Source organism: Metarhizium brunneum, chromosome 3, assembly GCF_013426205.1.
Source record: "Metarhizium brunneum chromosome 3, complete sequence".
NCBI lineage: Eukaryota > Fungi > Ascomycota > Sordariomycetes > Hypocreales > Clavicipitaceae > Metarhizium > Metarhizium brunneum.
Genome location: NC_089424.1, coordinates 1,809,730 through 1,824,559, shown reverse-complemented (window position 1 = coordinate 1,824,559; position 14,830 = coordinate 1,809,730). Strand labels below are relative to the sequence as shown.

The window sequence follows — 14,830 nt, the reverse complement described above, 5'->3', positions numbered from 1 at the left end:
GCCACGCCATTATGCATGTGCTTGTGAAGGACTCCCTTGAGATAATGACGAACACATCACCACTGCACAAGGGTAGGGATGCAGTAGACAAACCTTGAGAAGCTTCACGTCGATTTGCCATGACAGTGCCCCACGGACCAGTTGCCGTCTTCATCGCATGTGGCACTAGTACCCGTTGACAACTGAGTGGGCTAGCCACTCGTCGCTGACAACAACCAACTTTCCACTCTAGCGCGCCCCTTGATGGAGGGGCTATGAATGATGCCCAGGCACGTGCCGATAGCAGAGATAGGCTGGAGATAAGCCTTACTGCTGCACAAGTGACATGTCAGCACATCATCTGCGCATCCAGCCTCAGCTGCTAGGCAGCGTACCCTCGCTACTTCCGTCCAAAACCTCGTCATCATCACAGCAATGTCAGAAAAAGACCCCGAGCCATCGCCTCCCGTGCCAGACACAGCAGTCAGCCCGTCCACTGGCCTCCCAGATCCGGAAACAAGGTCAACCCAACACTCTGCCGAACCCGCGCCTCCTCCTCCTCCTGTTCCTCCGCCCGCCTTCGAGCCTCTCTTCACACTGGTGACCAATGCGTCGACAGGAGCCACAATGCACCCGCGCGTGCAGTACCTCTTCTCCGATGACGACGCCTCCATCCTCTCCCACCCCAACGACGACCCAAACCACCGCGCGATGCTGGTCGATCTCGCGCCCACCGAAGCAAGCACCTGGTCCGTCCAGTGGGCATCCAGCCTCAGCCCAGACTTTGCCATCACCGCTTCCCAGCTCTCTGTGCAGCGCAGCGACGACGCCAGCGAGGGCGACACCTCAATGATGCTCCGACTAGAAGGGGTGGAACGCGAGCCCCTGGACGCCGGCGGCGGCAGTCGGCCAAACAGCCTGCCCAGCTCGGGCAGCGGCGCCATTGGCCGCGAAAACGTCGATGCGCTAGCCGACGAGTTCAAGCGGCGCATGGGCGTGTTGAAAAAGGTCGTCGCCGAGGGCGAGAAGAGAAGAGACATACTGGAAAGGCAGGCGAGCAGTCTGCCCAGGCCGAAGACGGGAGATGAATATGGATCGCCTCGCGGGGGGGAATCTGCCATGCGGGGAGCACCGTTTGAAGATGAATTCCCCGGCTAAATAGATTGACCTTGGGTGATTCCACGGATGTTTGTCAACAAGTTTTAGCAAGCGCTTGCAATTTGGTTGGTGTCATGGTGGAATGGGCGGTATTGAATATTTTAATTGGCTATTCGGATTTAGAGAATGGGCATTTTCAAGGCGTTTAGGCAAGGTTCGTGTTGGCCAGGCGAACACAACAAATACTTACCGTGATTTCTCCCACTGCATTGACTTGTCATTGGGCAACATGGCCGGGTAACCTCATGATTACAAATGTATGTATTCATAACTACGCCTGATTGAAGAGAAACGAAAAAGATCCCGCCTGAGAGGCACAATGAAACCCAATTTCCCTCTCCCAAGATGAAAACCACAAGGGAGTTACGGTGCAAACCACACAAGACAAACAAACTTCCGATCCAACCTAGGCCTGCTATTACTAGCCGTACATGAAGGGAGCTGAAAGCACAAACAGCAGACAAAGATTGTCGCATCTGAATTTGCTCAAAACCACTTTTGGCACATTTCCTATTCCTAGATGCCTCTTTTCTTGCTTTTGTTCCTTTCTCGCGCCCCCACTATGAAGTCCCAATTTTCCGAATCAGTGGACGATACAGGGTAGAAATGCAAAGGCACGAACCGCGGTATATAAGTGAACACGCGGCATACGTCGATGGTGATGTGGACACAATCTTTGTTAAAAAAAATTAAAGAAAAAAAAAACGAGGTGGAAAAACATTCGTCCCGCTGAGGTGTCTTATGCAAATAAAAAATAAAGTAAGCGATCAGTTCTTGTGTCTTAATCCGGTGCAGATATTGTCACCAACCCATATCAAATATGCTCCTGAAGAAGCCAGCTCTGAATCGTCTTTTCTCATTTTGATTTTTTATGACAAGGAAGCAAGCCAAAGAGACAACCAGCTCATCTTTCAATGTTTTAGTTGTTTGGGAGCTCAGAAAAGTGGATTCGTTCCCTGACGCGAGCCATTGTCCACGATCGCGCGGGGAACAAATCGTCGAGTGTGCGGCACAGCGATGGACCGTAAGCTCGACACAGCTGTGGTAGTGAGGTCTTCGAGCTCCCGTTTGCTGTTCTTGTTGCCACCTGAAGTGCCTCGGATGACAAAGATGTAGATAAGAACGATAATGACAATGATGATGATAATGGCCACTGTGAAATTGTTAGTTTACTCTGCAAGAACCCTTGTAAATGTGAGCATTTCTTACCGCATATACCTAGGCACCACCACTTCTTCTTCCTCGTCGCCCTCGCCGTTTTCACAGCAGTGTTTATCTCCCCAACACCCTTATCAAGGTTGTCGTTCACTACTTCAGTCTGCTCCTCAATCTTCATGACAACTTCGTCCTGTTGCTCAACCATACTGTACATATCTTGGTACATCTCTGCAATCTGCTCCAAGGTACGCTCGATGTTCTCCAGCTCTTGGTGCCGGTTTCTCATGTTATTAAGAGCATTCTGGGCGTGTTCAGTTCGATTGCTCTGCATCATAGCCTGGGCGAATACCTGTCTGTCAGCGCCTTCCGCAATGGCTGCCTCGATTGCCTCCTCAGAGGCGTCTTGTCCAGCAAGGTTATATTCTCTGGCAACCTTTGCTAGATATTGCTTCCTGTGGGCTTGTTTCATCGCGCTGAACGTATTCAAAGCCTTGGTTACGCTGTTTCTTGTAGTGTCGACAATGGGTGGGAAGGTGCCGTCTTGCTGGGTTCGGGCTCTGAGCTGTTGGACGCGACGTCTGAGATCGTCAAACTGCCCAGTGATTTCAGAGGTGAGAAAATCAAGACGGTCTTTAGTGTTGCGAGCATCAGCGACATTAACTTCGTTCAAATATCGATTCTGTAATCGTCCCAGGTCGTCGAACTTGGCAGTGGCTTTCTTTAGCTCATCTTCGATAGCTCGGATCTCCTGCAAGTCTTCGTTACTCAGCTTGCCACCACCTCGGCCAGCGGTTTGTGGAAGAGAAGCCATCTCAAAGTTGGAGCCTGTAATTTTATTCGTTGCATGAGTGCGTGTTCTTTAGTAGGCCCACCACAGACTGCAGCATGGCTTCTTACCTTGGTAGTTGCTATTTTGGCCGCGGTCGGGTCGATATGACTGATTTTGGACGAATTCCCGCGGTTGTTGTCCCTGGTAATAGTCGGAGGTATTTCCCAACTGCTGGTAGTTGTTCTGTCGCCCACCATATCTGTTCCGTTCCAGGCGTTAGTCCGGTATCAAGTCTCGCGGAAGCGTTATAGGGCAGTCGGGGATAATCAATCGTTGTCAAGGAGAGTGAAAGGCTGTCGAACGTTCAAAGAAAACAAGTCATTACTAACCCGTTCTGTCGTTCCATTGTTAGTCAAGGTTCCGGCCTACGGATTTGGAGCGAAAGGTTCAGAGAGTGTGTAGAGGGTAAGTAGAAGGAACACGAAGTAGGACGTGACGAGAAGTAAAGGACTTGTGCCACCAGTCCCGGACTCGGCGACTACAGTCAGATCCAATAAAACTGCAGTGGTCCCGAATATGGAAGGCAGAACGACTGTTGGGAATGTATACTACTGTATGGGAGGAGTGAAGATTGGGAATCGATGTTGAGACGCCGACCGAAAGCAAGAAAAGGGAGAACATAGGTGAAACACTAACATTCATGGCGGATTAGGAGAGCACCTTGCTCGTCATAAACGAGTTGTAGACGGGATTGAAATGGGGCGAGGTGGTCAGAGGAACGGGGCTCTGGATCGAGAGTCCCAAAGAGAAATCAACTGATACTGAGCGTCCTGGGCCAATTCCTTGGTTCGGCTCGCGAGGCGACGAGACAATGGATAGAAAAGAACAATGTGCAGACTCGGAGACACTGGTAGTTGGGATGAAGGAACAAGCACAAGTCAGCAGCAGAACAAGGGCTGAGATTACTAGAGCCGTGACTTTGAGGTGGTGTTGATGTTTGTAACAACTGAAGATGATGGAAGAAGCCGCCAGCCAGTCAGCCAGCAGGTGGACAAGTTTAGAACAAAAGGGGGGTAGGGGGTGACCACAGGGGGGCACAAGGGGGGCACAGGGGCATCTGGGGCTCTTGGCTGACGCTACTCCGTAGAGAGAGAATTGGTGGAGAGGTGGGCGGGTCTTGAACGACATGACTCCGTAGCTAATATCCAGTGGTTGAATAGGCAGGTGCCATCGTGTTCTTGCTCAATGTTGCGTGAGGACAATTAACAGGCCCGCCATGCGACGTTGGGAGTAGTACTGGTGAAGCCTGGGTAGTTCTGAGGACCAGATTTCTTAGAACCGTTAAACTGGTCCTTGTTTGAGGCACCGGGCATATCGCTGTCAGAACCCACCACCAAACAACCGTCGCACGGCTTCGAATGCTCCTACACTTCCCTTACTCAGTTTGCTCCTGTTCTGATTCTGCCGTTGCTGAATTCCTCTTGTGCCTGTCAAGTGTGATATTTACCTCACGCATCAACTTGGCCACTCTGCCATGCCCGTGCACCACCAGCACCGACACAGACAATCACACGAATTATCTGCGACAGAGGGGACAAGATTCGATACTGCCATCATACGGAGTATGTGTCCTACAATCATAGTCAGACCAGAGCGCATTTCGAGACATGGCGCGAACGTTCCGACAACGCGGCTGTTGAGTTGTGGATTCTCTGAGGATCATGCAACGATTGGGTCAAACAAGACCGACGAGACACAGCCACGGATATTGAGTCGTCCAGCCATGCTATTTTCACATTGGTGTGAAGGACAAAGAAACTCGGCCCACCAATGATACCAATGACAGTGCCGCCACCACCTTTTGTCTTTTCGGAATGGGCGCCTCAGCGTGCTCCATGTGCTTATCATAACCCTGGTCTGTCTTTTCGTCAATCACAAAGGTTGACTGATCATCAACATGCGCTCATCAATCAGCCGCGTTTCATGTGTAGCATGACGGTTGAGATGGGCTATGTTCGGCTGGCTACTCCGTACACTGCATTTTTACCTCTTTGTGCCATTGAGACTCAGGCTACCAGTCAATCTTACGAGTGGAGAGGCTGTTCATACCAAAGATGTCGGAAGTATTCCCGTCTTTCTTCATGGTTTGCGCATAATGTCGATCAGAAAGGAGACGCGATTCAATATGGTCTTGATTGCTAATGGACTGATTCGTACATCCTGGAACAAGTCGTCTGGTCGTTTTCGCTCTCTCTACGGAGTATGTAAACGCATTGCGGCTGACCACAGTTCTCATAGCCACCGGCCGCTAGGGATCAGACGGGCTATGATGCAGCCTCGAAGCATAGTGACTAGAGCGAGCCTTGTTGGCACTAACGGCATATACAAAAATAGACGACCCGGGCCACCAAATTCAACGCTGAGGGCTAGCTTCAGCTCGTCCGTGGTGAGAAATTTCGTGGCGTTCTTTGCTTCCACACGAGTGCAAATACAGAGGAATGATAGCCGCCGTTTGGTACAAGACTTGCTTATCAGGCCTAAATCATTAATATGCAACGGGCCCATGAAAACGTGCTCAGTTGCAAAACGCCTCACAATCCTGATACCTTCCCCATCAGCAGCTCAATACAAATACATTCTCGTCTATGCATCAAGATTCACTGGCACGAAAGAGCACATATACCACACATAATACCATGCAGTGAACTACCTGCTATATACCTAAACAGAAGACCCTTGTAATACAGCCTCCAGCTTTGTGTAGTCTTGACCCAAATACACAAATGATTGCAACAGAAGCAGCCGCGTCTTACAAAACAGCATAGGCCGACACATAGCTCACACTGAAATCACTGGGCTTCTCAACCAAATTGCTCCGCTGATATTGAGTGATGCGAAACCGGCATTTCCTTGCATCAGCAACCTCTCCAGAGAGGAGCTCCAGTGCCGCCATGGCCACGCCGATGGGGTGTCTTCCACATACTGTATTCTTAGTCAACTTGAGGTTATCCACAAACACGTCGTGGTGTCCGCTCTCAACAGCATCCATGGCCGCCTTGTCCAGAAGTCTAATAGTTTCGTGAATCGGCGGTCCGGCTGGTGCTTTGTCTCCCCTGCGGAGGTTGATCAACTGCGCTGGATCATTGTCCGGCGAGTAAACCATGTATTGAAAGTGAGCTCCCCAGTGGCAGAAGTCGGAGCTGATTATAAAGGCGTTTTCCTCATCCTTCAGATATGGTACTAACACCTGCCCGATGGTCTTTTCTTCATCACGATTATTGTCCCCAATGAGTATGGGCACAATGGTGGGGAAGTTTTCTGGTGATCCGAAGGTCTGCTCGCATCGTTTATATAGATAGGGCAGGTGCATTTCCAGAGAGTGTTCAGCTGAGTCTCGCGATGGCGGAATATCGTCCATTTGAGCTGCTTCTTTAACACGTTGGATAATGTCACGATCCACGACGAGGTTACCAAATGGCGTGGCATATTTGCTATATGTGGTGACGGCACAGCCGTCAAGATAGTATGTGTGGGACGGGCCAAGCACAAATACACGTTTAGCCTTGGAGAGATCTAGGCATTTGTATGCCCACGCTGCGCAGGGACCTGAGAAGGTATATCCTGCATGACTGTGTGAGATGATTAGCGGGGTTATCTCTTCGCATGAATGTAGAAATCGGCCAGATACATACGGCGCAATGATTATTCTCGCTCCCGGTATCGGAAGTGTTGAATCATCGACGGTTTCTGGAACATCGGATAGGTATTCGTCGAGCTCACTCCCGAGATCGTCGGGAGACGCCACGTACCAGGAGCCTGCTTTCCCAGCGGTGCGAAGGCTCATCTTGAGATTCGGTGTGGAAATAGAAGGGGTTATCTAGAAAATGAATCCCTCAATGCGTTTTTTGACAAGTCAGATGAACGAAATTGTGGTCTTTCGAGTAACAACGTTTTTTCTTTTTCTTTTTAAAGCAATGGCAAGATGGCAAACTTTCAGATGATGGTGCAGGAAGTGAGATGTCACTGCCCCGCCACGAGCGGCTGCGGGGTATCGCATGTCATGCCCAGGAGGACAAGGTGTAAGTCAACAGCAGAAACAATATCAACTTCGATACCGTATTCTATTTTAAAACACCGGTCAGTTTGTTCCTCCCAATTTCTGCATCGTGCATTGTTTCTCTAGAAGTATTTACGGCGGCATCGTTGTTACAGGGACAGACACGCATGAGGGATGGCAAAATCATGTCCCAACAAGTGCCGCGACTACCAGTGGGCTTCCAAGAGCGAGAACAGCATATGTTCAGGAAATGGCCTATGTTGTCTCGGGTATCCTTGCTACCGCACAACTGTTGAAATTATCTAGCTGTTGTTCTATGTATGCTGCGAACAATACCGACCAACCCAACGAGCCTGAAGTTCAGTCTCGCAAATGTACGCTGAGAAGGATACGTGAGCACAGCAAGGAATATACAAGGCCAGGAGACAAACACAGGTTATATCAAAATACACCACAGGAGTTCTGGAATGTATTTAATCATAAAGCCCATCTCACTACGACCCAAACCTCCCATTTGGTGCGGATAACTCCCGGCTGTAGGGTAGGTGAGGTCTCTCAACTGGGACCCATGCACTTCCGCCCCACATGCTACCAAGTCGTGCCAATACCTGCCAATCAAAAGAGCCAATGGCTAGCTCTGCGGAAAAAAAGAAATTCCCGTGCTGGATATCGAAAACCGAAAAGTTTCTCTTGAGGACAAACATGTAATCGCACACTCATAGCAGCAAATCACCACCGTATTTCTGCAACGCAAAATGTCATTCAGAGGCGGCCGTGGTGGCGGTCGAGGAGGCGGTGGCTTCCGAGGTGAGTAGCAATTTTTTCCACCTTTCCTCCATCCCCCCCCTTGCCAATTTTTGCATCGAAGATGCAAGGAAAAATTGTGTGCTGGGCAGAAACCACTGACGGGACATTATCTCAGGCGGACGAGGCGGCAGCTTTGCGCCCGCCGGCCCCCCTGCCGAAGTGCAGGAAATGGGAACCGTCGAACACGCTGTCGAAGGCGAAATGTTTTGCCGCTCATCAAACGTCAAGATCCCCTACTTCAACGCCCCCATCTACCTCGAGAACAAGACGCCCATTGGCAAGGTCGACGAGGTCCTCGGACCCATCAACGAAGTATACTTTACGATTAAGCCCCAGGAGGGGATTGTAGCCACGAGCTTCAAGAGCGGCGACAAGGTCTTCATTGGAGGAGACAAGCTGCTGCCTATGGACAAGTTCTTGCCCAAGCCCAAGGTCGCCGGCGAGAAGAAGCCCAAGCGAGCGGGTGGTGCTCGTGGTGGCCGTGGAGGACCCCGCGGCGGCGGTCGCGGCGGAAGAGGAGGCTCTGGCTTCGGCGGTGGTCGGGGAGGTGGTCGCGGCGGAGGCGGTTTCTCAAGAGGAGGCGGCCGTGGTGGTGGCCGAGGAGGTGGCGGCTTCAGTGGCGGCTTCAGTGGTGGCCGCGGCGGTGGCCGTGGAGGAGGAGGTGGTTTCCGGGGACGTGGACGCGGCTTCTAACGGATGAATTCACGGGACAAGAGATGAGGGAGTAAAAAAAGACTACTTGATTTGTGTTTCTTGCCATGTCTGGTCTTTCGGCAGGGGCTTTCGCATGGGACACGTCATTGGCGTTTTATGGACAGATTCTTTTGGGCCAGTGCGGTCAGTTGGGGGCATAGTTGTGAGCTATTCTGTATCCAAAACTACGCATCTACCCGTACGGCTAGAGTTGGTTCTTTACTTTTGGGACAATGGAATTCAACGAGCATTATACACACGGTCTGCTTTGTTGTGGGCGCGGCTATCACATTTGGAATGTCTTGGTTGACATTGGCTGCAGTGATTATCAAGGACGCAGATGAATGTTTTGCTGCGCTGTACTGCCATACTGATATGTAACCGGGATGGCTTAAAAGGCTGAATAGATCAAGCTAGTCTCCTCGGCCTATGGACAAAGTCCTTGAGAGCCCTTATACATCTAAGGTGCTGTTTGGTACGATTGCCGGTTACACTCTCATCCGTTCAACACGAGATCAAATTGATAGTGACGGCTTTAGAAATCACACTCGAAACTAACTAGTAGAGAGAGGCATCACTGAGCCGAGGATTGCAAGGGGATGTCTCGCTTCCCCCCTCCTGTAAGTCACGTCCTTTCTATTGCTAACCTTGCTCTTTGGTCGTCCTATCACTGAAGCTGGCCACTGACTGAGCAGTGTGTGCCGGCCCAAGCGTAATATTATATAACAGCGACGCAAGGAGTTGTACCGTTCCCAAACATGTTATACTAACAGCTTAGCTAAGTTGTTGGTGATGCATGAAGTTGGGGTTCCCTGGCCGGATGACGCCAAGTGACATGTACATATCGAGCATACATGCGAATTTCTGTATCCAGGACAAGTAAATAGGCTGTTTAGTGATGTGTATTGGGAATCAGAAACTCAACGAGACCCTTACACTCACATAGCCGCATGAAGGTCTATATCTCAACAGCAGCTCACTCTGCTCAGTAATGGCCAGAACCCACAGCCGCCTTGCCCATAAGCTTACTCGAGGCCATTGAATCCGGCCAGCTGATTCAGCATTGAGTAAATCGTGGTTCAATTTTGCTTAAAGTCCCTGTTTCTGCCTGTATTGTCTATCATGAGGATCCATCTCCAAATATGATGGATACCGATTCGCGAAAACTAAGCACTGGCACGACCAATATTTCCAATTCCGCCTTTTACTTTCGATGACCACCTATCATCAGCCTCTTTTTTCTTCAGTCATTGGGTCTGATCCAACTGCTGCCCAAGACAGGATTGTCCTCTAGGACCCCAAGCAACTACATAATAACCTACTTCTTCTATCAGCCCCTGCCAAGGGATGAAGAAAGGAAAAGGATCTGCGTAGGGCAAAAAAATAGTCCACTCCATCGGAGCGGAACTGGATGTCCTCAGCGAGACTCGAACTCGCGACCTTTGGATGGCCCAGATTATTCATCTGATCATAGACAAGAGTGTATGAGACCAACGCGCTAAACCAACTGCGCCATGAAGACATGATTTGTTGACGTCCGGGAGGCTTATTAATAATTATTCGGCTTCCACCCACCACCAGGAAATTGTGGATGGGAGCAATTTTGGACGCTTGGGTCACATTGATGCACGTAACATTACAAGAACCAAGAATCGGAAGCTAACGCCCTTAAACGTGCTCTGTTACCCAAGGCTAGGGCTGCGAACTGGCAGCACACAAAAGTCTAAACTTGATGGTGCGGCGATCTTGAATCATGTTTCCCACGACATGTCTGATCTATGCGGGGTCGGTACCTGGCCGACGCGATATATCCCCTGCATTCACATGCGTTGTCAGTACTCCGGTATGTAGTTATTGATACAAGTTGCGCAGTTGACAGTATGCAGTCATCTCGGACGGGATTGACATCAACGGCACCCACGCCAATTTCAGCCTGCCCTTCAATGTTTTCCCTTGTCAAGCTAACGCCGCGTTCTAGTACAACGCTGGTATTTGGCTTACAGAACACGGCCAGAATGCGAGTGATCTACACATGCCAAGTACTGCATGCACATGTGTGTAGTACTTATATCCCTTCAAAATGTCACCCCCTGCACAGGGCGAGCTGCTTAGCGTGATGCTGGGCAATTTATCTACGGAGTACGGAGTAATTTCAGGCCCATTCCGCCAATGTCGCCTGGCCGGCTGACATGACAGGGCTGACCTGTGGCTGCTTAATTACGCAATGTCAGCAGCGCTCGGCTTGAACAACACTTCCGATTGCCAATTTTCGGTTACCATGTACTCTTACTTAGAACCGCTCGGCAAAGATGGCCTGATTGGACGGCTGGTCATGTCTTGCAGGCCAGCCAAACACGCAACACGGGAACGCAACCACATCGTCCCGAAAACATCATCAGCGCCTGACATGCAAATGGAGTACTACTCCGTAGGCCGCTTCACTTTCCCCGAATCCTACTGCGTGCATACCTATGTACATACGCTCAGCACTCCTTTCGCTCGAACCCCAGGTTCTTCGGCTGCAAGTTGTGTGACGGCCAACCGGCGACCTTGTGTGATGGCGGGAAGCCAGCACCAATTGAGACTTGCAAGCCAAATTTGACATTTTTCGCCGTGGCGTCGATGCAGGCTAGCCCTGGTGTCACTTAAACCAGCACAGGGCAGACGGCAGATCTCGAGCGTCGCACGCCGCCCGTAAAAGAAAAAATTCCACCCCGATACTTGTTGACTCGTCATAGCCGCCCAAGCAATCAACAGGCTGGCTCGAATGTACGGGGTATCCCAACATGACCGCATAAGCTGTATAGATATGCTGCGTTTCGTGATGCCACTAAAGCCCAGTGGCCAATGCTTGGCAAGCCAGCTTATCGCGTGGCACTTGCAGCAGGCAAACTTCTTCCAAGCCCCGTCCGGTGCCTTCGCGTCATGGCGTTCAGGGCTTGCAGAGCCTTGTGAGTGGGCCCAATCCATTCAGCGAGGGAACATTGAAACCAAACAAACCCTGTCAAGCCCCCCGGTTTCCGGACTCTGATGATCGGTGGCTTGGAGTTTCGGCAACAAAAGACTGCGGCTCCGAGGGAATGGGAGCAGCATCGACCGCTCTCAAAACGTTGAAACCATGCCAGCGTGCTCTGCCGCTTCTACGGGGTGCGGATGGCCCGTGTTTGATCTCGTGAGCAATCAACTTCGGATGGTGCGACACGATGCAAGGTGATGCGAGTTGGCGAGTCGGCAGCTCCACGTCAAAGAACATTCCACATTTGGAAGGAGCAAACTGCTAGTAGTTTCTTGTTGCCGCATGAACATGCGCTATTTGATGACTCTCGCGGAGTCTCGCCACATCACTCTATTTCCCGAACTCGGACCACACATTCCATCCCAGCTCTCCTGCACTTCCGCCTCGTCACACCTCACCTTTCTTTCTGCCGTGTCTTGCCAAACCTCATCATGTTGCACAACGGCATATCTGTACGCGAACCGTATTGTACAAATAGTGTTGCTCTATATTCCTGGGTGTCATTAGATTTAAAACCTGATAGGAAAAAAAAAACCATCGCTTATATTTAGTTTTAGTACTATAATCCTTTTGGATATATGAATAGCAATTTCTTCAAAACGGACGCTTTGAGCCGTGCATTAGTTTGTAGTTCTTTAATATTAATGCCCGTCACCGCCATGTATTGAGTCGCTGCTGCGGCGTGTCGATGATGCCTTGGACGAAGCATCACCGCTGGGACAGCAACCTTGCCCTCTGCAGTCGTCAATACAATCCAGAAGGCATGCATTCTCGCCAGTTCCGTCTAAACCGCCGTCCATTCGTAGAGCCGCGGCATCACCTGCGTGTCGGTGTTGTTGATCTAGGCAGAATTCAGGCTGTATGGTAGCACTATGGATGCCGTAGCCATGGAGACACTTCCTGGCTCTCTTGGCGAGCTGCATGTATTTCTCGCCGCTGTGTTCGTTGATAGGGAAAGCAACTTGCAAGTGCATGCTGGCCACAACCTTTGTGTCTGACAATTGCCATACGTGAATGTGGTGGCAGCTGACAACGCCGGGAAGTCCTTCGATGTCTTGGCGAATATCCTGGATGCAGATATTCTCAGGGGTAGCCTGGAGAAGGACTCTTGCGGTGGCGCGAGTCAAAGGAATCGAAGTCTTGAGGATAATGGCAGTAATGAGGAGTGACACGGCGGGATCGCAGTACAGTTTGCCGGGCCAGTCGGTGAGCCAGATGACGAGGGCCGTGATAATTACGCCAACATTACCCAGTGCATCACCAAGAACGTGTAGCATCATGGCATTCATACCCATGTCAGCATGGTTGTGACCACTGGCCTTGGCTCCGGCCTTTCTCGGCAGCGTGTGGTTGTGGCCGTCATGGACACTTGAGTCTCGGCGGGGTCGCTTGTGGGATACAGAGTGTGAATGTGAGTGAGAATGGTTGATGGTTCCGTTATTACCCTTTCCATCGCCTACGAGCAGTGGTGATTCTTCGTTGACATCGGTTTCCAAGTCGCCGATCGGAGCGTCTTCACTTGTGTCACTATCGGCAACAATACCAGCCCCAGAAGAAGCGGCAAGGCTGGCGGCGATAATATCTTGGCGGAAGCTGGCAGGATGGATACTCATGTCTTCGATGCTGTGAAAGCGAGAGTGTCCAGACTTACTAGAGCGACGTCTACCACGTCCTCTTGCCTGGGGGGTTGCGCGACTTTGGCTGGTTGAATCATCTCGGGCGGCAGTGTCATCTCCGAATCGGATACGGCGAGCAGTCTCGGGACTTTCAACGGCTCGCTGCGCAATGACTTCTGGGAGCACGTCACCTACTACGCCGTCTTCGTCGGCGACGGCGCTACGAAGGTCATCCGAGGGCCTGTTCTCCTCCACGTGGCTATGTTCGTGGTCATGGTGACCATGGTCATGGTCGTGGTCGTGGCCATCCTCTTCGTCGCCGTGGGAGTGACCGTGACCACCAAGCACAACAAAACCGAGCAAGTTGGAGACCAGGCCAGCACATCCAACAATGAGAATAAGCTTGGGTTGGTTAATCTCGGGGGGTTCAACGAATCGAGTCAGAGCTTCGAGGATGATGGAGACGCAGAGTGCGATGAGGAAGACGGCGTTGAAGAAGGCACCTAGGATTTCAGCGCGAACCCACTGGAAGGTCGCGTAATTAGCACAAAATACTCACAACTTTGATTTGCAAGTGTAAAGCTAAGACATATATACGTACTCCGAAGGTGAATTCGTCGGTCGTTGCTTTCTGGGCCGCAACAACAGCCCACAATCCGATGGCAAGGGAGATGATGTCGTTGAGCTGTGGCGCTTGTCAGCAAGGAAGGATGAGGATGGCACCGGGTTCGGCCGCATACCATGTGGAAAGCATCAGCAGTTAATGCCAGCGAATGAGCAAGGAAGCCACAAATCAGTTCGAGCAAGAAAAAGGCCGTGTCAATAGCAATCATGACCTTGATGCGGGTGCTCTTGGACCAGGCCATCTTGGAGGCCATCGTGGCGGGCGAGGTGAAGGACGTCAACGGAGAGCGCAATGGCGAGGCAGCGAGTGCGCAATTCGTCCGTTAGACCGGTTTGTCGATGCCAACAGCGCAGACAGTAGGTAACCCAGAGACTTGGGCCGGGTGGTCTTGCAGTTCCCCAGCTCGGCTTGATAATTGTTGGAGAGAGGAGTCGACGTAGAGATGGACAATTGCGAAGGGAAACCCGGGACTAATAAGACAGCGGCCGAGCCGGGATGGAATGCTGGCGTGGCGACCAAACACCACCAGACATCAATGTCTGACCTGCCGTAGCACCTGCAGCCTACATGCACTAATACTACCGGACTGCTAGTGCTAGTACTACCAGCTCCGTAGTATTGACTCGACCAGACCAGACTACGTTCCGAGCATGGACCCGCCCGCCTGCCAGTGCCGCCTCCCAAGCCTGGTCCGTTCAATGTTGGGAGTCTCCTCGAGCCGCCGCCATGACCCGACCAGCGGCCACACAGACTTGGATGCTTAGTGTATTAATAGCTTGTGAAGGGAGCATGACCCAGCACAGGGCTATCCTAGCGCCTTGCCTATCTGGATCCTGACGAGCCCCTGGCGTCCTTTTCCGGACTGGCTTTCGTAGCCGTATCCTTGAGCCATGTTTATTTACTTATTTATTATTCATTGATATTCGCTAGTCAGCTAGTTAGTAACTTGGAG

At 51.2% G+C, this 14,830-nt stretch overlaps 5 protein-coding genes and 1 non-coding gene across 6 annotated transcripts; 2 read left to right on the top strand and 4 right to left on the bottom strand.

Moving 5' to 3' along the window:
• Positions 1-414: 414 nt before the first annotated feature.
• Positions 415-1,137, top strand: G6M90_00g058160 (uncharacterized protein; the record flags this gene model as incomplete). The annotated part of the gene is made up of 1 exon (XM_014688907.1): positions 415-1,137. One exon carries the CDS (start codon positions 415-417, stop codon positions 1,135-1,137), a length of 723 nt encoding a protein of 240 aa, XP_014544393.1.
• A 935-nt stretch (positions 1,138-2,072) lies between these two features.
• Positions 2,073-3,470, bottom strand: psy1_1 (Syntaxin-like protein psy1; the record flags this gene model as incomplete). The annotated part of the gene is made up of 4 exons (XM_014688906.1): positions 2,073-2,290; positions 2,347-3,120; positions 3,193-3,323; positions 3,454-3,470. The coding sequence occupies 4 exons, from the start codon at positions 3,468-3,470 to the stop codon at positions 2,073-2,075; spliced, it is 1,140 nt and encodes a 379-aa protein (XP_014544392.1).
• Positions 3,471-5,873: 2,403 nt separating this feature from the next.
• On the bottom strand, positions 5,874-6,908 carry memo-1 (the record flags this gene model as incomplete). Its single annotated transcript, XM_014688905.1, has 2 exons — positions 5,874-6,693; positions 6,757-6,908. The coding sequence occupies 2 exons, from the start codon at positions 6,906-6,908 to the stop codon at positions 5,874-5,876; spliced, it is 972 nt and encodes a 323-aa protein (XP_014544391.1).
• A 968-nt stretch (positions 6,909-7,876) lies between these two features.
• Positions 7,877-8,621, top strand: gar1_0 (H/ACA ribonucleoprotein complex subunit gar1; the record flags this gene model as incomplete). The annotated part of the gene is made up of 2 exons (XM_014688904.1): positions 7,877-7,928; positions 8,044-8,621. 2 exons carry the CDS (start codon positions 7,877-7,879, stop codon positions 8,619-8,621), a joined length of 630 nt encoding a protein of 209 aa, XP_014544390.1.
• A 1,412-nt stretch (positions 8,622-10,033) lies between these two features.
• G6M90_tRNA00000060 lies at positions 10,034-10,143 on the bottom strand. Its single transcript has one exon. It is a non-coding gene; the product is annotated as a tRNA-Met (tRNA).
• A 2,135-nt stretch (positions 10,144-12,278) lies between these two features.
• Positions 12,279-14,131, bottom strand: COT1_1 (Cobalt uptake protein COT1; the record flags this gene model as incomplete). The annotated part of the gene is made up of 3 exons (XM_014688903.1): positions 12,279-13,778; positions 13,855-13,938; positions 13,994-14,131. The coding sequence occupies 3 exons, from the start codon at positions 14,129-14,131 to the stop codon at positions 12,279-12,281; spliced, it is 1,722 nt and encodes a 573-aa protein (XP_014544389.1).
• Between the last annotated feature and the right edge of the window lie 699 nt (positions 14,132-14,830).